The sequence below is a fragment of the Trifolium pratense genome, linkage group LG2 (genome assembly GCF_020283565.1).
Source record: "Trifolium pratense cultivar HEN17-A07 linkage group LG2, ARS_RC_1.1, whole genome shotgun sequence".
Taxonomy (NCBI): domain Eukaryota; kingdom Viridiplantae; phylum Streptophyta; class Magnoliopsida; order Fabales; family Fabaceae; genus Trifolium; species Trifolium pratense.
The window spans coordinates 9,632,334-9,655,287 of record NC_060060.1 but is presented as its reverse complement, the minus strand read 5'-3'; the positions used below and the strand labels follow the sequence as shown (position 1 = coordinate 9,655,287).

The 22,954-nt window shown below is 33.8% G+C and overlaps 1 protein-coding gene across 2 annotated transcripts; it reads right to left on the bottom strand.

Moving 5' to 3' along the window:
* Positions 1-17,663: 17,663 nt before the first annotated feature.
* LOC123905817 lies at positions 17,664-22,192 on the bottom strand. 2 transcript variants are annotated; one of them, XM_045955563.1, is made up of 2 exons: positions 22,025-22,192; positions 17,664-21,212 (listed from the first exon to the last, which is right to left on the bottom strand). In XM_045955563.1, the coding sequence occupies exon 2, from the start codon at positions 20,234-20,236 to the stop codon at positions 19,385-19,387; it is 852 nt and encodes a 283-aa protein (XP_045811519.1). In that variant the 5' UTR covers positions 20,237-21,212; positions 22,025-22,192; the 3' UTR covers positions 17,664-19,384. The 2 variants fall into 2 exon arrangements, with proteins under 2 accessions (XP_045811519.1, XP_045811518.1); XM_045955562.1 differs by lacking the exon at positions 22,025-22,192 and adding an exon at positions 21,603-21,688.
* Between the last annotated feature and the right edge of the window lie 762 nt (positions 22,193-22,954).

Genomic DNA, 22,954 nt, shown 5'->3' with positions numbered 1-22,954 from the left:
GCGTGACAAGTAAGTTACGCATACGCCGAGACTTAAACCTTGGATAGTTAGTAACAGAGTACCCTTGAGAGAAGATATTGCGTTGGAAAACGGTTCAACTGAGAAGTTTAACGCGGCGAACTAGTAAGAACAAGTATGATCCAGTGTTGATTTGAAGTGTACAAAAAAAAAAAAGGGGGGATTGTTGTGCCATGAACATTTGAGTTAAGGAAGGATAACATAAAAGACCAATATAAGATGAGGCGCACCTAACACTATGTTCGTTTAGGTAGATTTATAAAAGAGAGAAACAAGAAAGAGAGAGATAGCAAAGAAATTAACTATTTCTATGGTTTGGATGAGGAGAGAAATAAGGAAAGAGAGAAATATAATGGTTAATAACTGCCAAAAATAAATCTCTCCATATTAGGAGAGATTTGTGTGACAAGAAGTGAAATAAACAATTTTACAACAATACCCTCCTTCAACTAATTTATTTTCTTGTAGAAAAGGGTAAATTTGTTATTTTCTCATTTTTATTAATTTCTCTATTCTCACTTTTCTATTCATCCAAACCATATAAATTTTTTATCTAATTTCTCTTCCATCTCTCTTCTCTCTTATTTCTCTCTTCACCGTTTCTCTCTTCCCTATCTCTTTGGCATCCAAACATAGTAGAGTTGTAATATTGAACAAAAGTTGAGAGTTCAATAGCATAAAAAGGAAGAGTAGAATTTTCTATGGTAACCTTAAAACTGCTAACGCAGTGAATGTGATGATTAGTAACCCTTGAACGACAAACCGAGATGAGTGAAGAGGTGAAGTAGAGAACTTACGTGGGCACGTGGACGGATATCCACGTGATAATTGAAAAACTTTCGAATTTCGAGGACGAAATTCTTTTAAGGGGGTAGATTGTAACAACCCAACTCTTATCTCTTATATTATAGTCTTGTATACACAAGCAACTCCTAAACCTAATTTGTTTTCCATCCACTTTTATCTTGCAATTTTTATTAAAAAATAATACAATTTTGTCTTGACTAGGATTCGAACCCGCGGCCCTTCAATGCAAGGCAATATTTTCAACCAGTATGGCAAGTATACCAATTGTGATTAAAATTATGTGCAATAATTGATAAGCACCATCAATTTTCACATGAAAGATTTCATACAAAAATTAAACACCATCAAATTACATTGCACAGTTTAAACAATTAAAAATCGATAATTAGAAATCTAGCAAATCATCAAATCATACATTTTCTTAGTGTTTTATTTTTTGAAAAAATTTACATTTTTTTATTCTAATTCAATATTTTTTACTAATTAACTAAACATGTTAACCATTTTCTTAGTGTTTTTTTTTTACGGAAAGAAAAAAATCATTGGACTTAAGTTACTTTTCTAACTAAACATGCTAAGAAAAATATTTTTTTTTATGTCTTTCTGAACTTAAAAGTTTGTTCATGTTGAGGAGTATGATTGATCGTATTACTGAAAATATATATAAAGGTGATATTGATGCAAATAGTAGTTGACTCCAGGTATATATCAATGTGACTATATTATTAATTACGAAAAAAATCACTGATTCACATTTGTTTCTTTTGCTAACAATGACAATGTATCCTAACCTTTCCAGATTAAAGAAGATTATTTTCTGAATGGGTTTTGAGTGTTGGCGATGGAGAAATTGAAGATGACAACGATGATAATTTAGAACTTGGCATTCCATCAGATTTATTGATTCCAAATTCAGGTGATCCTCTTGCTTCTATCGTCGAAAGCACATATCCCCAACATTTACAAAACATGAACGATATAACATGTTTCCAAAATAGAGTTATATTAGCTCCTAAAAATTCAATAGTCGACACAATAAATGATTATATGTTGGATTTAATTCCTGGTGAAGAAAAAACATATTTGAGTTATGATACTCCACTCGCACAGAATATAGATGGTCAAACAGTGGATGATGTTCATACTCCCGAATTTGTTAACACGATTTCTATGTCAGGACTCCCAAATCACCAGTTGAGACTTAAAGCTGGAGTTCCTATTAAAATTAGGATTATGCAATGGAACAAGACTTATTATTACAAGATTGAGAAAACGTGCTCTTGAAGGAAAAATTATTTCAAGAAGTAATATTGGTGATCAAGTTTTCATATCTAGATTTTCTCTGACACCATCTGACGTAAGAATTCCTTTTAAATTTCAACGGAGACAATTTCCTTTAATGATTTCTTTTGGAATGACTATTAATAAGAGCCAGGGACAATCTTTAAAGCATATTGGGATATATCTTCTGTCGCCAGTGTTTTCACATGGTCAGCTGTATGTTGCGATTTCAAGAGTTAGTTCTAGAGAAAGATTAAAAATATTAATCATCGACGATGACGGCGAAGATACGACTAAGACTTCGAATGTGATCTATAAGGAAGTCTTTCGTAATATACCTTCCTTTGTATGAATATTTAGCCAAAATTATTGTTGAACTACCGTTTAATGTTACTCAAAAAATTTCATATACCTTATATTATTGCAATTATGATATCGTAATTTATAATTACATATCTTACAGCTAATTAGACCCGTGCACCGCACGGGTCGATGTTCTAATTAATATAATAATAGTGTTCATTAGACACTTCAAGGAGAAGATAAAAATAAGGTTCAATGAGTAATTGAAAGGTTTTGAAAAAAGGGAGCTTGTTCCTCTATAGTCGGTCCTTAGTTTTTTTATATTCCTTATCTTATCAAAAAAAAAAAAGTTTTGAAAAAAGGGATACAAGTATACATTGGTAAGTTAAAGGGCAAAAAGGACAATTGTCATTTTAAGAGGATTAATGTATATACAGTATACACATAAAGGTAACACAACTTACATAAGAACTCATCTTCCTCATTTTCTCTCTTCAGCCCGCGCTCCCTTCTCTCCACACCATGGCTAAAACTCAAATTTTCCTTACAACTCCATTCCTTGTTGCATGTACCATTTCTACTCAAATCATGATCATTTGAACGCTAAGTTGCCAATGCAAAGCTTCAGTTCTCCCTCCATGTCCCTAAAATGGTTAAACAACCCCAAACTCTCCATTTAAAAGATTATGCAAATCTGGCCCATGTTGAAATTCTACTTGGAATTGAGATACTAGATGTCCAGAAGTTTAAGGTAAGATGAATCAAACCTTTCCTCTGTGTTCTTTCTCTTTTGTACCAAACCCTAGGACCCTAAATGATGGAAAAAGGGATTTATAAGTTAAAATTGTCTGGTTTTATCATTAATGGACTTGTACATGTTTGATTCCACAAGTGTACATGAAAGTAGTAGAAATTTCTGTCAAACCCGTATGGACCTATTGTTGGTAAATTAATCATAAGTTTCGTTACATAAACCTTTTTGACACAAAACCAAAACCATTGGAAATAAGACAGAAATTGACATCAAACAGTCACTGGAATTATGAAATTTCATTAAGTTTAATAAGAGGAATTCTGCTTGCAAGATTGATAAATCATCCTGCCCTGTTTTCGTACCAGCACCCACACTTTTGTTAAACTGGACCAATTCGATGGTTAACTGTAAAAACAAAAATTATATTTGTAATCTTGACATCCTTAGCTTTCCAAAGAGTGGTCGTTTACTCAAAATGGAGATCGTTTGATATTTTAATTAAATTGCGAAAGTTGAGGTACTGTTGGTATGTGTTAGAAGTCCCACATTGGCTAGAGATATGGTAAAGATAGCCTTTATAAGTGTAGTGCAAACCTCAACTCTCAAGCTAGCTTTTGTGGTTGAGTATAGGCCTCATAAATTTTAATATGGTATCAGAGCCTATCCTAGATCCATTTGTTGTTTGTTGTGGAGACCTCCCATATTTGGGTCACCCGTTGTTGTTGATTTCACGTTCCAGCTTGTTCAGTTCTGGACGTGAGGGGGTGTGTTAGAAGTCCCACATTGGCTAGAGATATGGTAAAGATAGCCTTTATAAGTGTAGTGCAAACCTCAACTCTCAAGCTAGCTTTTGTGGTTGAGTATAGACCTCATAAATTTTAATATGGTATCAGAGCCTATCCTAGATCCATTTGTTGTTTGTTGTGGAGACCTCCCATATTTGGGTCACCCGTTGTTGTTGATTTCACGTTCCAGCTTGTTCAGTTCTGGACGTGAGGGGGTGTGTTAGAAGTCCCACATTGGCTAGAGATATGGTAAAGATAGCCTTTATAAGTGTAGTGCAAACCTCAACTCTCAAGCTAGCTTTTGTGGTTGAGTATAGGCCTCATAAATTTTAATAGTATGTTTGTGCAGAAAAACTGGTTTCGGCTTTCGTTTGTTCTAGTTGAGGATTTCACTTTTCGTCGAATCCCGGAACTGTTATTGACACATTGCAGCAGAGGAGTTAGAATCGGAGTTGGAGTTGAAGGATCGGTATCGGAAAGGATAGAAGAATGAGGCTGGAACTAGAAGCTTGAAGTTGGGATTAGCGAATCACTACCATTTTATCGGCTAATTTGAGGTAGGTTCCTTTAGGTTAGCCCACCCATTTTAGGTTTGGCCAATTTAGAACTAATTGTTCACTATAGGTTTAGATACAATGACAAATTGGAGTATTAGATTCCCATTGTACTCCTAATGTTCTTCAAATGCTATTTTGAAGGATATTACACATGCATGATAATCTAGTTATCCCCAATTTTTATGCATGTGAAAGAATCATTATGAGAAGTTGTGTATGATGAACTTTTCACCCCAAAGCTCATTATTATGTTAAAATTATATTTAGAAGTGGTATTTTAATGATGTGATAGATTGGGGATGAATGAAATTGTTTTGAACTTGATAAAAATACTCTTTTTAAGTGTCATCCGATCCTCAACAAGTTTTGGAAAATGCCTACAACTTCTAGTTATAATTTTAGCATTTTATGTGCACCTAAAATTTTTAGTTAGGCTAAGTAGCTAAGACTTGAGAATTAGTAAGCATAATTTATAGCAATGATGTGTGATTGATATGGTTACACAAGGGAAATATAAACAATTCTCCCGATGATTAACATAGAAGGAATGAATTTAGAAAGACTAGCGAGCACTAAAGTAGCGACCTAAGTGGTTCATAATTCACAAGAGGTTTAGAAAACCTAGACAGTTGATCTTATAGAATTGATTATGGGCCTTGTGCTATATCTAATTATGAAATGTTTCAGTGGGCTTTGGACCACGTTTATGAATAAAATGTTAAGTTATGATCCTAGTGATACCAAAGACTACCTGATATAGGAGTTGGATAATCTGGTTGGTTTCCCAGAGGGAATTCCACATGACGACAAGATGAGTCAAGGAGTCGTGTTCTAGCCCTCGATAGGGAATTTGACCGACTAGGTAGACCTCCTGAGCCTAACTCACCTCAGTTTGTCTACATAAAAATGAACCTAGATAATTATTGTATGATACACTTTATTATATGTTATGTTATGTATTGATATATGAATATGATAATGCTTATAAGATGATCAACTGACAGTCAGGTTTCCCCTATGACTACAGACACCCTAGGTGTAGTAGGAACTCGCTGAGGCTTAGAGTCTCAACCCATTCCCTTTATTTTTTCAAATAAACAGGTTGAACATTACAAGGGTAAGAAGGAAACTGATGTTTGAGGCTGAGCTTGGATTATCTAAAGTTATTAATACTAGTTTCCTTCCTTGTTTTTGTATTAATCGGTTTAGTTTCCTTTAGATGCTTTTCCGCTATGACGTATTCGTTTACTACGTTGTACTTGTTGTACCTCATAAGTGGAATGATTTATTCTATAATTTTAATGTATCCAGATTCAAATATATATGTCTCGACGAAATATTCTGGACAATTTAGTTGGGGCGTTACAGATAATGCACAAAAGTAAAAGACAGAACCATTAATTTGCATTCTATCAAGCTTGAAATGATATTCCATGGACTGAATTTTGCCGCCTCGCGATAGATCTTGTACAGGAAAAACAAACACGCACAATCAATTAGGCAAAAAGAAGTCTAGCCAACAACAAAAAGATATAGAATAACTATATGATGAAAATGATAAATATCCTAAGATCGAAGACACACAATATAGGTACCTATGAACATATCTTATACTGATATTTAGAATCCAGATGAATGATTATATGAGCAAAGTGAGTGAGAGAGAGAGAGAGAGAAAGAGAGAGATAGATAGAGAGAGTGTGTGCAAACGGCGCCGTGCATATTGTAATAGTAAACCTAAGCACACATTTATAAAGAGCTCACACAAGGACTTGTTGATTTAATTAGGTTTAAGTATATTCAATGATGGGTTTTACGGGTCCAAGAAGTATATTGAATATATGGGCTCCATCATCTTCTTTTTTGGACAAGGCCCACCTTTTTAATTCCATCTTCTTTTCTCAGTTAGGTAGATGACAAATCAATGCTGCCAATTTATTGAATAAAATTTCAAGAATAAATTCTAATTCATCCATATTCGTCAAATAATGTCTAATTCAATTCATCCATTAACAATTTTTTATTGATGGTTTTCCATCTGTCCATCCATAAAATTGTTTAATTTGTATACATCTAAAAAATAAAAATTCAAATATATTAAATTTATAATTATTAGATTGGTATAAGAATTCTATTTGAATTGTTTATTCAGCAATTATTAAAATAAAATCATGATGGTGGTGGCCTCCAGAGCTCTGTTGTGAACCATCATGGCCAGGATGGTCCACCCTTTCTAGAAATATAAGCAATGCGAAAGAGTTTGTTATTTTTTCTAATCTGACGTGCATAACTCTTCCTACGGCTTATGTGTTGCAGCAGAAGTGGCTGCAGATAAGTTTGCAGCCGAGGATCCACTTCCATTTTTGTTGGACTGTTGCAAAACTAGTTAAATCCTTTTTCTTTTCTTTGCTTTAAAAAAAAACCGAGTAATGTGGTTTAGATGGCACGTGACCTCAAGTGTACGTTAGGCTCCACTCATTCTTGTGTTTCGTAGACAAGGGATTCGTACAATATAGCAGTGCTCAAACAATAAAGGGTAAAATTGGGGGGAAAAAATTAATTTGTTGGGGTAGAGGTATAATTGTTGGGGTGGAAAAAAAATTAAGCAGCTATATTATTCTCATTCTAATTATGAATTCCGGTTCAGGATAGTTTAACAAGGCTGATTAACAAATCAATAAGACGAGTGAGAACTTACACAGAATGCTACTCATGGCTCTTAACAACTAATTGAACTTCTATTGATCAGAATCAGTCGCTACTAATAAAACCGAAAGGCTAAAAAATATTTTGGCAGAGATACTTAGGAATGACACTCTAAGATATCAGTTTGACTCACCGATATCGTGGAAATAAGAAGTTTAGCAATTGAATTTCTTTGTCGAACATAGCTGATAAGCATTAAGGTACTTGAAAGAATCACTTGTTTTAAACGAATTAGGACAACGTAAAAGTAATGTTCGCTCATGGTTCTCTGAGGCTTACTGATTACAAATCAAGCATCGGTCAATTCGATGAATTTAACTGATTTAAGGTTCACACGGATGGATACATGACTGATGATACTGCTTATATTGGATTAGGCTCACACTTCATGATTTTCCTTCTAATGTCAATTTACTCGGGTTAGGACAACTTGGTTCTCATTCGGAATTTAATTAAAAATTCTCCAAAGAAGGTTTAACTGAATTCGTTGGGTTATTGGTTAAGGGGTTTGAATACTGGTGACTTGTTGAGGTTAGTGTTGAACTGCATTACTTGTTTCTAAACCAATGATGTTGACACTTAATATATTGGTCTATGTGACTGATAGCATTAGAAGTAACTTTTAATCCTTACTCTAAACAAGGTGTGACTGCTGCTGGTTTGACATGATTAGTAGTTACGATTTTAGAGGTTGGAATTGTTTCATTGCTGACATCTAATGGTAAGTAATGTTCTAAGAGAATAATTCAACAAGCTGACTGACATAAGGAAGGTAATGGAATTTATGTGGTCGAATTCGATTTCTCTAACAAGGTAATCGATTGGCCTAACGACACTATAACGAACTACTTGGCTGCATCAAAGGTTATACGAATTTGGGAAAAATTTTGGTTCGCGACTACTTGTTAGGTTTTACTTGGGTCACATACTTCTGATAACTAGGTTCACATTATGGTGTGGGTATTTCTAGATTCCGAAGGGTTCAGATGACACATAAATGTTGGTTAGGTACTACTAGCACACTACACATTTCCTTTAGTTATACTCGGTCCTCACAATTCCATCACCTGTCTCATTGCACAATTCAAGCTTACTACAATCATGTGGGCATTTTTACTTCTATGCTCAGTCTCGGTTCCACTTTGGTCAAGGCTTACGCTAATATTGGGGTTTCCTTGTCCCTAGAGTCCTCTGAATTCTTACCCACGTTACCATCAGTTGAGCACATCCGGTTCGTGCATCTTCTGCCATGCTTCTTACTACCGGTACTAAGCCACGTACTACTTCCAAATTCTTCACACCATTTGTTGGTCACACTACTTACTCATGTGGCGTCAATTGTTGCAGCTTCAACAATCGCTTTTAAATATCTTCGCTCCTACTTCATTATGAGTTTGTGCTTCTAATGCGTTTTTACCACTTGACCTCCTTGGTCCACTTCGGTTCTTAACTGTAGTACCCTACCTACCATACACGTCACTGAATTGATCAAACTCAGTACGCGATGATTTCAGCGTAAACAGTCTAGACTCCAAAGGGTCCGTACTACTTATGATTTATAAGAATTCTATTAATCGAATAATAAACAAAATTATTGAGCATGAGTGTTGAGAGTTAGTGCAGTCATATAAAAGATGAATAAAAAAAATGTTGAGCGTACATTGACATTTCAAAGAGTCCTACAGATGTAAGCACTTAAACAAAAATAGTAGGATTGCTAATATACAGCAAAAACAACAAAAGCTGCTCTAACTAGGTTTGAAATGGTGATTATAAGTTAAGTTTTTTTTGACTATTTGAATTGAATAGGCTAACTATATATATGGCTAGATGGAACACAAAATCTTTTCAATCTAATTCAGTTATTCACAACTACTAGCCACTTCACTACTTGTTCTTTCCCCCACAACACTTCTGTTTATATACATGTGCTAATTCATCATTGGTTTTAGAGCTCAGTTAGCTTATCTTCATTGGAAAGGTTTCTTTGAGATCACGTTGTGGATAAATGCATAGCAGCGTGGTATGTCATGTGATCACATGGCATACCACGCTGCTATGCATTTATCCACAGCGTGATCTCAAAGAAACCTTTCCAATGAAGATAAGCTAACTGAGCTCCAAAACCAATGATGAATTAGCGCACGTATATATATAAGCGGAAGCGTTTTGGGGGGAAAGAGCAAGCAGTGACGTGACTAGTAATTGTTAATAACTGAATTGGAGGATTAAAGAGATTTTGTGTTCCATTTAGTCATATAGTTGCCCTATTCAATGCAAATAGTCAACAAAAACATAACTTATAATCACCAATTCAAGCTACTGCTTTTGTTGTTTTTGTTGTATATTGGCTATCCTACAATTTTGGTTTCAGTGCTTACATCTGTAGGGCTCTTTTAAATGCTAACGTACGCTCAACATTTTTTTATACATCTTCTATATGCCTGCACTAACTCTCAACACTCATGCTCAATGATTTTGTTTATTATTCGCTTTCGTAGATATATATATATATATATATATATATATATATATATATATATATATATATATATATATATATATATATATATATATATATGAGACGTTAAAATGGTTTTACAAATTAAAAATAAAAAGTCACTAGAAAGGAACATTGTTTTGTTTTGTACTGGTAACCTTGCTTTGCTTTTCTTTCTAGCGACTGTTTATTTTCTATTTTTATCTAAAAACCATTTGAACATCTCATTTCTACAAACGCTTTATATTAGAAGAAAGTTCCTTAGGTGTAGGAATGAGAAGAACAATGATGATACAAGATGGTAATCATTTGGGAAATTTGAGAATATATGACTTGATAATGAGATTAACACTCTTGCAAATTAACTTTGATAAATTTGTTCAAAGATGCATAAACTTAAATAAGTCGTATTGTTTTTGTTGGATAAATGTTGACAAACATTGAATCTTGCATATTTAATCATATTTGACTGAAAAACTAATCATTAAAATTAAATTTTTAGTATTATTCACTTTTCTCTACATGAATCCTAAATTCAGTATAGATGTATAAAATTAGATAGTCTAAGGTGAATAACTAACCAGCATCAGCAATTTCAGCTACCAAGTTTAATTCTTAGTATAAGTACTGAACTAAACCAAAATCAGATTAAGGAAAATAAGAAAAGGGACATTTCTAGTGAAATTCCATCTAACATTTGTTCTATGATATTTTAATTAAAAAAATAAAATTGAATCTTCATATTAATAATAATATGGTTTTGTAAACCTCTTTGTTTTCTTAGGATATGCTTGCGCAATTTCTGGGAGCTTTTCCAGGGATGAAAACATCTTCATGTATTACTTAAAAGGCAATATTGTTGAAGTGGAAAACACGGTTTTTGTCACGGCGCTGCCCTATCACTCTCTCGCAACTGCCATTTCTTCCATTGCCAGTTCCGCCAATATTCATTTTGATGACATCAACATTATCATCTTCCTCAAAAAAACAAATGATTAAAATTTAATTTTTAGAATTATTTTAGTTTTTCCAATATGAATCATAATTCAATATAGATGTACAAAATGAGATGGAAAATGATAAATATTAACAAGCATTGGCAAAATCCGTCAACAAGTTCATTTCTTATTAGTATCGAACCAAACCAAATTTGATCAAACAAAACAAAAAAATAAATAAAAATTATTTTTTTCGATGGAGATGGATCAGATCTTCATCGAAGCTCTGTTGAAGACGGTAGAAAACCACCACATTATTAATAACATTAACACCATCGATTTTGATGAAGTATTGAAAAACTTGCTTGACCTGGAGTTAGTGACTTTGATTTCGAGATCTTCAACTTAGCATTACCGATTCGGACCCTGCCTCCAGTAAAACTGACATGCTAAAATCAGTCAAAGATCTCGAAATCAAAATCACTCAGGTTCAAATGAAGAAAGATTTCCAATGCTTCATTAATATCAACGGTGTTATTGTTATTGGAGGTGTGTTGGTTCTCAGTCGTCTGCAACAGAGCTCTCATGAAGATCTGATCCATTTCCATCTGTAAAAATATTTTTATTTATTTGTTTTTTATTATCTTGACCTCATTTGGGTGAGTTCAAGGCTTATATATAAGAATTGAACTACGTGACTGATATTTCTGTTGTTACTTGTTAATGTTTCTCCTTTTCCTATGTCATTTTCTACAGCTATATATACCGAATTTAGGATTCACGTGCGAAAAAATAAAAAAATTCTAAAAAATTAAATTTAATGATTTGTTTTTAAGTTTGTTTGAGGAATCAAAAAATGTCGCTGTGAATGACATTAAAAGTGGTGAAACTGATGATGGCATAAATGGTGGTGGAAAGAGTGTGATAGAGCAGCACCGTGACAAAAACCATATTTGCCTTGGTGGATCTTCAACAACATTGCCTTTTAAATAAGAAGAAATATTTACTCCGGAAATGCTCGCAGAAATTGCACAAGCATATTCAAAAAAAAAAAAGCAAAGAGGCTTTACAAAACAAAATTATTATTACTATTAAGATTGATTTATTTTTTTAATAAGAATGTCATAGAACAAATGTTTGATAGAGTTTGCATTAGTTGTGTTCCTCTTATTCGTCTGTTAATTTTTGATACATGAAATACGTATTAATTAAGACATTAGATATTTTATATCATCATGAAAAATCAAAATAAATATTGTAAATCAATTGATTTGTTTACCCAGCAACCTTTTCAATTACATTGTTGTAGATCTATATAATCAGTCAAAATAATCACAAATTCACACAGTCATACAATAACAATCGTCCAATAATAAACTATGCATCTAATTCAATTCAATTTATTTTAAATTGAGTATAGAAAACATGAGTTGACAATATACACTAGTATTATTGTAATTGAATGATCTAGATCTACAAATGTTACTGTGTAACCTAGAGGCAACTCATTTCAAATAAAATTAATTAACTCGAATAAACTATAATAGGTCAAAGAGATTATATATATTGAGTTAATAATTTTTAAAAATTAACACTAAATTATATTTTCTTTCATGCGTACCTTTTTGAGATATTTAATTAAAGAAATCAAGATAGATAATGCACAAAAGTAAAAGACAGCACCATTAATTTGCATTCGATCAAGCTTGAAATGATATTCCCTGGACTGAACTTTGCTGCCTCGCTATAGATCTAGTACAAGAAAAACAAACACACACAATCAATTAGGCAAAAAGAAGTCTAGCCAACAACAAAAAGATATATAATAACTATATATGATTAAAATGATAAATATCCTAAGATCGAAGACACACACTCACACAAATACATATGATTTAATCGACTAAAATAAAATCACACACAATGTAGTTACCTATGAACATATCTTATACTGATATTTAGATTCCAGATGAATGATTATATGAGCAAAGTGAGTGAGAGAGAGTGAGTGTGTGTGCAAACGGCGCCGTGCATATTCTAATAGCAAACCTAAGCGCACATTTATAAAGAGCTCACACAAGGACTTGTTGATGTAATTAGGTTTAAGTATTGAATGATGGGTTTTACGGGTCCAAGAAGTATATTGAATATATGGGCTCCATCATCTTTTTTGGACAAGGCCCACCTTTTTAATTCCATCTTCTTTTCTCAATCAGGTAGATGACAAACCAATGCTGCCAATTTATTGAATAAAATTTCAAGAATAAATTCTAATTCATCCATATTCGTCAAATAATATCTAATTCAATTCATCCATTAACAAATTTTTATTGATGGTTTTCCATCCGTCCATCCATAAAATTGTTTAATTTTTATACATCTAATAAAAAATAAAAATTCAAATATATTAAATTTATAATTATTAGATTGGTATAAGAATTCTATTTTAATTATTTATTCAGCAATTAATAAAATAAAATCATGATGGTGGTGGCCTCTAGAGCTCTGTTGTGAACCATCATGGCAGCCACTAGCCTCTACTACGGAGCAGTGCGCCAACCTTCAAGGGCATAGATACCAAGCACCATATTATTTTTTTACAAATTTTAGTAAGATATGATGAATATATTGGAACAAAATTGGTTCTAAAGCCCCAAGTTTTAAAAATATAAAGTTTTGATGATAACAATAAGTATTAAATGTACAATTGGTAGTACTAATTTTTTAATCTAGTGTGCAGGACCATTATAAGCAAATTCTGATGACCTTAAGTTCTGAAGAAAATAATCATGCTCTGGAAAGGCATGCTCTGATAAGGTCTTCAGAAGATGATCAGTTCTCTGCGCAATGAAAAGTTACTTTCATGTTAGTCAAATTCAGAGAACGTTGGAGTCAAGTTACCAGGACCTTACTCGAGAATGGTATAAGCAATTCAAATGGATTATCAACCTTATTCCAATATTGGGTAAACACATAAGTCAAACTGTTAAAGTTTCTCTGTTTGGTATAAACACTTTCTGCATTGACAAAGTAGAAGAACCTCACTACCACTTTGGCATGTCACGTTACTTTCATCTTCAGACTGCCAAGAAAACGTTAACTGGCTACCTGATCCTTGCACAACGGTCATATTTACACAAAGTGTACTCTTTGAACTATATATTCAACAATTCATCTTGAAGAAGAGAATCACACGTGCACGCTATCCATTGCACACTCTCTCTGATAATACAAGCACTCATCCACTGAACCTTGAATTTCATTCACATCCAAAATACTTTGAAGTTTGTTTCTACTCATTGTATTTTTGCTTTAAGGTTTCATTAGTGCTTTGTATTATTACAACAAACTTTATTTCATTCTTAAGTTTGAGAAGTCTCTTGTTGTGTGCTTGAGCATTGTGTAGAAGTCTCTTGTTGTGTGCTTGAGCATTTGTAATCTTGTGTGATTATAGTGGAACTCCCTTAGAAGTGCAAGGGGACCGGACTACTCTCGATTTGTGAGAGGAACCAGTATAAATTTGCTTGTTCTCTCTCTCTGATCTCATTTATATTGTGTTTACTTTGATTTATCCGTTGCAATTTTTGCTTAAGCTAAGACTTCGAAAAAGTTTTAGTTTATCTTAAAACACAATTCAACCTCCCCCCCCCCCCCCCCCCCCCCCCACCCGTCTTGTGTTTTCACACCTTCAGAATATTCATTATTATTTTAAACTTACTATTATTTTTATTCAAGCAAAAATTACAGCTCAAAATTATCATATAGTAGCAATGACCGTCTAACTATATTCGTATTCTAAACTGAAAGTTCATGATGGAAAACAAGAAAGCAGAGTTTGAATTGTTTTCACTATTTTTAAACAACTTTTGGTATCTTTTTGTTCATTAAATTAACAAACAATCAGATTTGAAGTTAAATCAAAAAGAACATAAACAAAGTAAAGAAAGAAGGTACAAAGGAAGAGACGAGACGTCACGATAATATTTATACTGGTTCACTACATTACCGAGTAGCTAGCACGGTCCATCCTTTCTAGAAATCTTTTTCTCGCTAACCTTAGGAGGACTTCCTTAATCATAAGCAAACGATGACAATTACTAGAACAAAACCGGAAGACATCCAATCCACCTAGTGGACCACACTGGGATTTCTTACCCTCTCAATAGACGGACTTCCCGCCTCACATGAAGACTTCATTTCCTCCTATGGAGGACTTTCTTGTTTAGTTACAAGTTGTAGCCAGTAGCCACTACTAGGTGGGTTAAAAAATCTATGAGTTTGTATCAATGTTATACAAAGTTGTGATCTAGGATTTCTAACTCTCTAAGAGAGGATATACAATGAAAATCATATATCAATTTAAGTTGTATTGATAACAAACTTAGTTGATGTACAAAATGATCTAAAGAACTCTCAAAAGAGAAGATTTGCTATGAAGCTCATAGATCACATGTTCTTGGATTTTACAATTCCCTAAAGGAATTAAGAATGTTTTCTTTTTTCATATCAACAAGTTGAATGATTAAGATTAAAATTAACATTAATTAATTCATTACTTACACTTTGATATATTCAAAGTGCTTTGTTATGCAATCATCCTAAAATTTAGGGGTTTATATGTCACACCTAAAAAACTCAAAGCATGTATAATACTTTTGTGTGTTTTCATTGCACAAAAAATCATGATACTCACATGTTAACTAATAATGATTGCACGCATCTTTGGCTGCATTGAAGTTCTGGCTACAGAGAATGGAAGCACATCTTTCTAAGAAACACATAATAGACCATTGTGCGACCTCGGTGTTTTTGTCCTGGTGGTGTGTTGCACATATTCACACACGCGCACACACACACAGCAACTACACCAACAACAACAATTACACATGATTCTCTATTTATCACTAGAGAAAATAGAGTCGTTGTAATAGTTGTTTTGATGCTAAGCTCATTGCAGTATAATACGACATCTGTCTACATAATACTATTCTGACATTGTGCAGTTGTACTATTTTGTGCTCTCATTTGAACTCTTGCCATATGTTGGAGTAAAATGTTGGAGTGAGATGCTGACTCACTACAACAAATAGAGCAAATTGCGGCGGTTGTATTTGTTAATTGTGGCGGTTAAAACTGCCATTAAAAGTCTTTTGTTGCTGTTGAGGTGGGTTCCCCTTACGTCTTTCCAAATGCATGAGTGGTGTTTAGTTAAATTTGGGAATTTTGGTTATAATTTAGGTTTTCATGATTGTTGATCGGGTATGATAATGAGTGAGGAAATGAATTGATTATTGTATGAATTGCCTAATTGGTTGTTATGGTAATTTGATTAATGAGATGAACTATATTCATGTAATTTGATATCCATTTTTAATGTGTTATCATAAGTATGATGAAAGAATTGAATAGTTGTGTTTAAACGCTACGTATAGACATATATCGCAGGTATTTTGTTCATAATTTTCTCCACAAATTTGAATCATTAGAAGCTAAAAAATACGCCAAATAGTACTATGTTTTTTGTGTCTAGTTCTAGATGTATTTATTGTCATTTTTGTTTGTTATGGTATTTATTGGTAGTCATAGTGAGTTTCTTTACATATGACTTTCAAATAACATAATTAATTTTATCTTATCAATTTTACTAGATACACAAAGATTGAAAATGATTGAAATAACACAAAAAAGTCAAGTTACTAGGGAAATGTAGTGTTTTTTTTTTTTTGAAGAGGTAGGGAAATGTAGTTAAAGAAGAGGAGTGAAAGAAAAGATAAGGGAGAAGTTTCAAATATGAGAATGAGTATATAATGAAATGTAAACTTTTTCAAAAAAAAAATATATATAATGAAATGTAAATTATAAAGATTGGGAAAATTTTGTAAATTTGAATTTGAATGAAAAGTTTGCAAAGAGTGGGAAATGGGGAGCGGTTATGGTGCATAAGCGAATTACTTATGCATCATGCATAAATAACACACAAAACCATTCCACGGCAAAATAGTTTTGGATTACAACCCTCGGAAACCATTCCACAGTAAAAATAGTTTTTGCATGATTAAGTACATCTAATGTGAAACCATTCAACAACAAAAATGGTTTTGGCATGATTTTAGTTTAAAACTAACTACGAAGCAGTCTGATGATGTTCAGGGGTTGCTGTTGTTGATTTGGAGATTTGTTAGAATCAATTTGATGAAATGTAAATTATAAAGATTGGGAAAATTTTGTAAATTTGAATTTGAATGAAAAGTTTGCAAAGAGTGGGAAATGAGGAGCGGTTATGGTGCATAAGCGAATTACTTATGCATCATGCATAAATAACACACAAAACCATTCCACAGTAAAATGGTTTTGGATTACAACCCTCTGAAACCATTCCACAGGAAAAATGATTTTTGCATGATTAAGTACATCTAATGTGAAACCACTCAACAACAAAAATGGTTTTGGCATGATTTTAGTTTAAAACTAACTACGAAGCAATCTGATGATGTTCAGGGGTTGCTGTTGTTGATTTGGAGATTTGTTAGAATCAATTTGATGGTGGAGATTTATTTATGCATCATGCATAAGTTTATTCCTTATGTATAATAACTCATGCCTGGAAAATGTGTGATTTCAAAGAACTAATGCGACAAAGTCACATGTGCCAACTCATGTGACTTCCTTTTCTAACCGGAGTGTCATTGTCACGAATATGGCTTGGTCCAAACTCAACTTTTATCTTTCTTTTCCACTCACAAAATGCAAAATGGCTTAGATGGTTTGGTTTGTTTATCAAATAGTGTGTACTTTTAGTTCAATTACAAAAAAATTGGATATAAGATACCCTTACTTTAGACACATAACACCAAATTTTATTTTTTTGATAAGTTAAGAGCATCTAGACATCAAAGAAAAGTCAGACATCCCAACTATGTTGGCACCCCTGAGATTTCCCTTCCTCCGCCTATATATATATATATATATGTATATAAGAAAAAAATAATTACAAAAAAAAAAAAAAGAGGGGACTGGACCTTGCCCCAAGAAAGCAAGACAAACAAAAAAAAAACTATGTAACTCGGTAAGTAGGTAACCCAAGTTTATCACGAAGGAACTCGTCTCTAATACATCTAGGAACAGACTCGCACCACGTATAAGTGGCAACAACATGACCTTCATTGGCAAGTTTTTCTACACAAGCATTACCTTCCCGAAAAATATGTGAATTTCTCACATTAAGGCCCAAGGAGAAACAATTAGTCCAACGATTTCTCAAATCCCACGGTACTATGTCATGATTAGAGAAGGCTCCTAAAGTTGTCTTAGAGTCACTTTCTAACCATAAATTAATTGGCGTGATGATTACGAAAGATACCACCACAAGCTGACGAACTTTGCGTAAATGATCCATCCGTGTGTACTTTAGTCCAAAAAATAGGCGTGTTTGCCATAAAACCCAATGTGGACTTCGGTAATAGAGGCTGCTGCACTGGAACTTGCAAATTATGCAGAATTCTCATGGAGCTAGACGCCACACTCTTTGTAATGGCAGCGCTGGGTATAATGAGCATATGAATCTTCATCTTGGCGGAGTGAATAGAAACCTTTGCATTATTAAAGCGTATTCCATTCCGCGCCATCCAAATTGTGTGAAAAGTATGTATTATCGCCGCCAATTAAGCCATATCCTTTACTTGTGCACACCAACCAGGATTACAACTTTGAAAAATAGCATTAACATCAATCCTATTAAATTGAATAAGAAACATCCCACCCAACCAATTCAATAACTCCACTGCAAATGAACATTGAAGAAACAGATGTGGTGTAGTTTCGCTATCTGCCATGCATAAAACACAAACTGTAACCATTGTGCATCCACGTTGGATCAAGTTTACGTCTGTTGGCATCTTCCCTTGAAAACATCGCCAAACCACAAATGAATTTGCAGGAGGTACAAAATTATGCCAATGAATGCAGTCCAGTCCCGTGTAGCAGAAGGAGAAAAAAGGAAATTGTAAGTAATTTTTTATGTGAGGCAACCATCCTTTGAAGCAGTCCATACAAGCCTGTCTTGGAGAGGGATTTTAGGAGTCACCACAGCATGGATACATTCAACAACATCAGTATCCAGTTCAGCAATGCAGCTCGGGATAATCCAAGAACCTTCCACGATCATATCCGCTACCGAGGATGTTAACGACTTATGAATATGTAACGGAATGTTCAATAAACCCACTAGTGAGGAACCTAACCAATTATCTTTCCAGAATGAAATAGTGTCCCCTTTGCCAATCAACCATCTTGAACTACTCAAGACATCAGTAAAATGCAATTTGATGCCATGCCAAATAGAAGAGTGGAACAAAGAGCTAGCTGGTTTACCATGTCGCAAAAAGAGAGCTCGACACATCACAGCCCATTGATCACTACTGGTCATCAACTTCCAGCCTAAAGAACATGGGATGGAATATGCACCCTTCTACAAAGAGACATAGGCCACAATCTACCCTACTCCAAAGCTTTAAGTAAACTTCTGCTAAGAACTTCCACGATGCAAAATAATAAGGGAGAAAGTGGATCCCCCTGTCGGACTCCTCGGGTGCATCCAAAATAGCCAACAGCCTTGCCATTAATAAGAATGGACAGTCGAGCCGACTGTAGTATCTCGCGTATCCATCCACATGAATTTTCTTGGTTATTGCTTTGATTTTGGCCACGTGATGAAAATATAACGTATTTCTATCTCCCTACAAGAACTGCTGCATAGGTGCTTTCTCCCTCCAGAACTGGTCTTGATCCAATAGGGCTTTCGAAAGTATCAACTTAGCTTGACAATCCATTTGCTGCACCTCATCAGTTATACCGTTGCTATCAATCATGCTTTGTATCCGCATAACCTCGTCAACAGCCAGCTGCACATTAGAATCCACGTTACCAAATACATTTTTGTTCCAAACTCTAAGTACCCCTTTTAATCTTTTCAGCTTCAATTGAAGACAAGCCATAGGGTTACCAAAAACTTGTTTCTCCCAAACCTCCTTAACAAGTCGTTCACAATCTGAGTGTGCTGTCCAAACCTTGAAAAAACGGAATGGCATCGCATGATGAAAATCTGAAGCGCTGTGGCTAATGACTAAAGGATGATGGTCAGAGCTGTGCTTATAAAGAGCATAACAATATATTGATTGCCATTGGTTTAGCCACGCGTGATTGCAAATGGCCCTGTCGAGACACAACGCCACAAAATTATCTCCAACTCTACCATTAGACCAAGTAAAGTGCACCCCAATTGTATTTAAATGAGACAATTGATTAGCAATAGTCCACTGTAAAAAATCATCACAGGAAATCTTAGGAGGTAACGTCTTTCCCCGTTTCTCATGTGCCCCTAGTACGGCATTAAAGTCGCCGACAAACAGCCAAGGCCCAACGAACAAAGCTTGTAATCTCGTCAAGTCTGCCCAAAGTGTCCTACGAACCAGATAAGCAGTGCTAGCATACACTGCTGCTACATAGACCCTTGATTGAGAAAATTCAATTTCCAAAGCAAAGCATTGGTCGGAAGCAAACACGACTTTGGCAATACTGTTTTGCCTCATCCAGCATAAGAGGTGTGCCTACCCCTGCAGCTATTTCAAACAAAGTGTGTAGCCTCCAATATTCTTGCGGTAGCCCATAAATACCAACCCATGATTGGAATATAATTTGGACACCAAATATCCTTACTTTAAAAAAACAAACACAAATATGGTAGGGGCAAATATCATGAAGATTGTAAAATAGGCTGCTAAAATTTCAGATTTTTAAATAAAGTTAAAATCCAAATACGGTCAATATAGGGAGGTTAAAAATTCTATTTAAGAAATGTTTTTTATCCATTGTGCTTTGTGAGAGGAAGGGCTAGGATTTAATTTAGGGATGTTTTTTTATTGATTTTAATATTATTCGTCTTATATCTAGTTAATCAACTAGATTACCCTTGACAGGTTTTTTTCCTAAATTTAAAATTAGTTTTTGATTTGTAGCATGTATTTCATATTAAAATTAGGTTTTTATTTTAATTAGCTTTGTAACCGAAAAAAATTAAATAAATTAGTCAATTTTAACTTTATTCGATTTTAAGCCACAAAATTTGGTCTAATACCGACTCTCGCTACCACAGAAAGGAAGGGAAGGAGATCGGAAAGCATGCAACCAAACAAAAAAATAAATATATAAATGCACAATATATAAATGCACATTAGCTTAGTTTAGATATGAGCTGTATTTCGTAGTTGAATGTTTAAGAAACGCAGCAGCCCCTCTAAGTGGTGATCAGCAGTTAACCTCAGTTACTCAAGTTCTTTCATAACTCCATTATAACAGAACTTCATTTTTCTAAATTCTTTTGTAACTCCTTTGAAAGAGAACTCTGTTGGAAGATTATTGCAAGAGTTCAATCAATAAATTCACAATTCACCAGTATTACCTTACTAATAGTTGATGTATCAAATATCATTCAGGCCAAGGTTCAGGGTTTTAACTACAAAGCCAACCTTCCAAATTTTTCATCAAGCAAAGATACTCCATGTGATCCTGCATCAACAGATGAACTGAAAGTGTTCAACAACGAGGAAATATATGTGCTTTATTTATAGATAATAGATAATACAAAATAAGAGACAGTAATTTGAAATTGAAATTTATAAGGTTAAAACATGAGGAGCCAAACTTGAAAATTGAAAAGGGACTTATAGACCTGCAAAACAGGACATAAACCACAACACTATGAATAAGACTAACTATGAGACAGTTAATCATAGCAATTTAATTTGTCCAGACATTGTAAACTAGTGGTGCATACAATAGAGTGATATTGAAGTACTAACTCTACGATTAAAATGTAGACGAGTTATCTGATTCAAGTAATCCTCTAAAAAGAAAAAACCAAAAGCAGTAGCAATTTAGAGCCCTCGGATCTCATACCTTATTACAAAATCATCTACAGCTTTAACCACAGGTTTAATTGATAACCATCTTGCAACTTTCTAAGCTGTTAATCCAAACAAAACACACAGGAGAGAGAGAGAGAGAGAGAGAGAGAGAGAGAGAGAGAGAGAGAGAGAGAGAGAGATTTATAGTCTATTTATACATCATTGGGCAAGATTGTGGCAAAAAGTTTGACTGTAGCTACTGCAATATGTCGAGACTAGAAAAAATAGAAGACAAATTAATCACTACTATTCTTTCAATAACAATATGAACCAAAAAAACATCTAACTTTAATAAAAACTAAATTGCAAGTGTAGTACATCTTAATTCCTATGTGTGACATTAAAAGGAAATAAACATAGGGTGGTAGTCATGAAAATTTAAATAACTTAATTTGTAACTAGAAAGGATCTCACCTTGTTTTACTCTTATAATAGACCTCTAGCCATCATTTCACAAAGAAGTTTCTCTGTAATATCAAATAGCAGCCATCATTTCACAGAGTGAGCACATATGTCAGTATGACATTTTCAATAATAAATAAATCATGAAACCATAATAAACTAATAGTCAATTGTATTAGGTAAAAAGTCCTGCCAGGAGACACATTAAGACCAAGAGTAGATTCAAAAAATCCTTAAAGTCATACATCAAATCAAACACTGTGATGACAGAAACCATAATTGTGTATATCAAAGCTCACAACAATGCTAGAATTTACTAAGAATTTAGCTACTAGTAAAAAATTAAACTATAATGATAGAAAGGTGCTGAAGTAGTGAAGTCAGAACAAGACCATAGAATTTAAATGGGTTGAGTGTATGGTTCACAGTATACATTTGACAAACCATAGGTATTAACAACATAGGTCATACATCATAACAAACCAGTTTTCTAGCATCATCTTTGGTCAATTTTTTCCTCTCAATTAGAAACTCAAGTTTTTAAATGGGTTGAGTGTATGGTTCACAGTATACATTTGACAAACCATGAAAGTAAGGTTCCAATATTGTCGAAAATCACAAGCATAACAAACACATATAGAACCTAGTTAACTTAGTTATCTTTGAGATGTTTCATTTGGTGCATTCAACGAAGTTTCCCCGTGATGAACTATCTAGGTAAGTGAAGAACAAACTCTTCAGTTGCATGCATGTAACTATTCCAGCATATGAAGAGCGCACAACTGGTTTGGTTTTACACATGCTAACAACGTGAGTTCTATCTCTTTCGTTTCTAGTGTATAAGATTAAATTAAATATTATATTCAGAAGAACAAAGGAGAGGAAGTGAAACAAGCCTTGACGACATTTATTACAACAAATCATCATGTAGATCTAAAAGAC

What these genes read in the sequence shown, in the direction of transcription:
- LOC123905817 (XM_045955563.1), bottom strand. Translation starts at nt 20,236, where the DNA reads ATGAGGCAAAACAGTATTGCCAAAGTCGTGTTTGCTTCCGACCAATGC.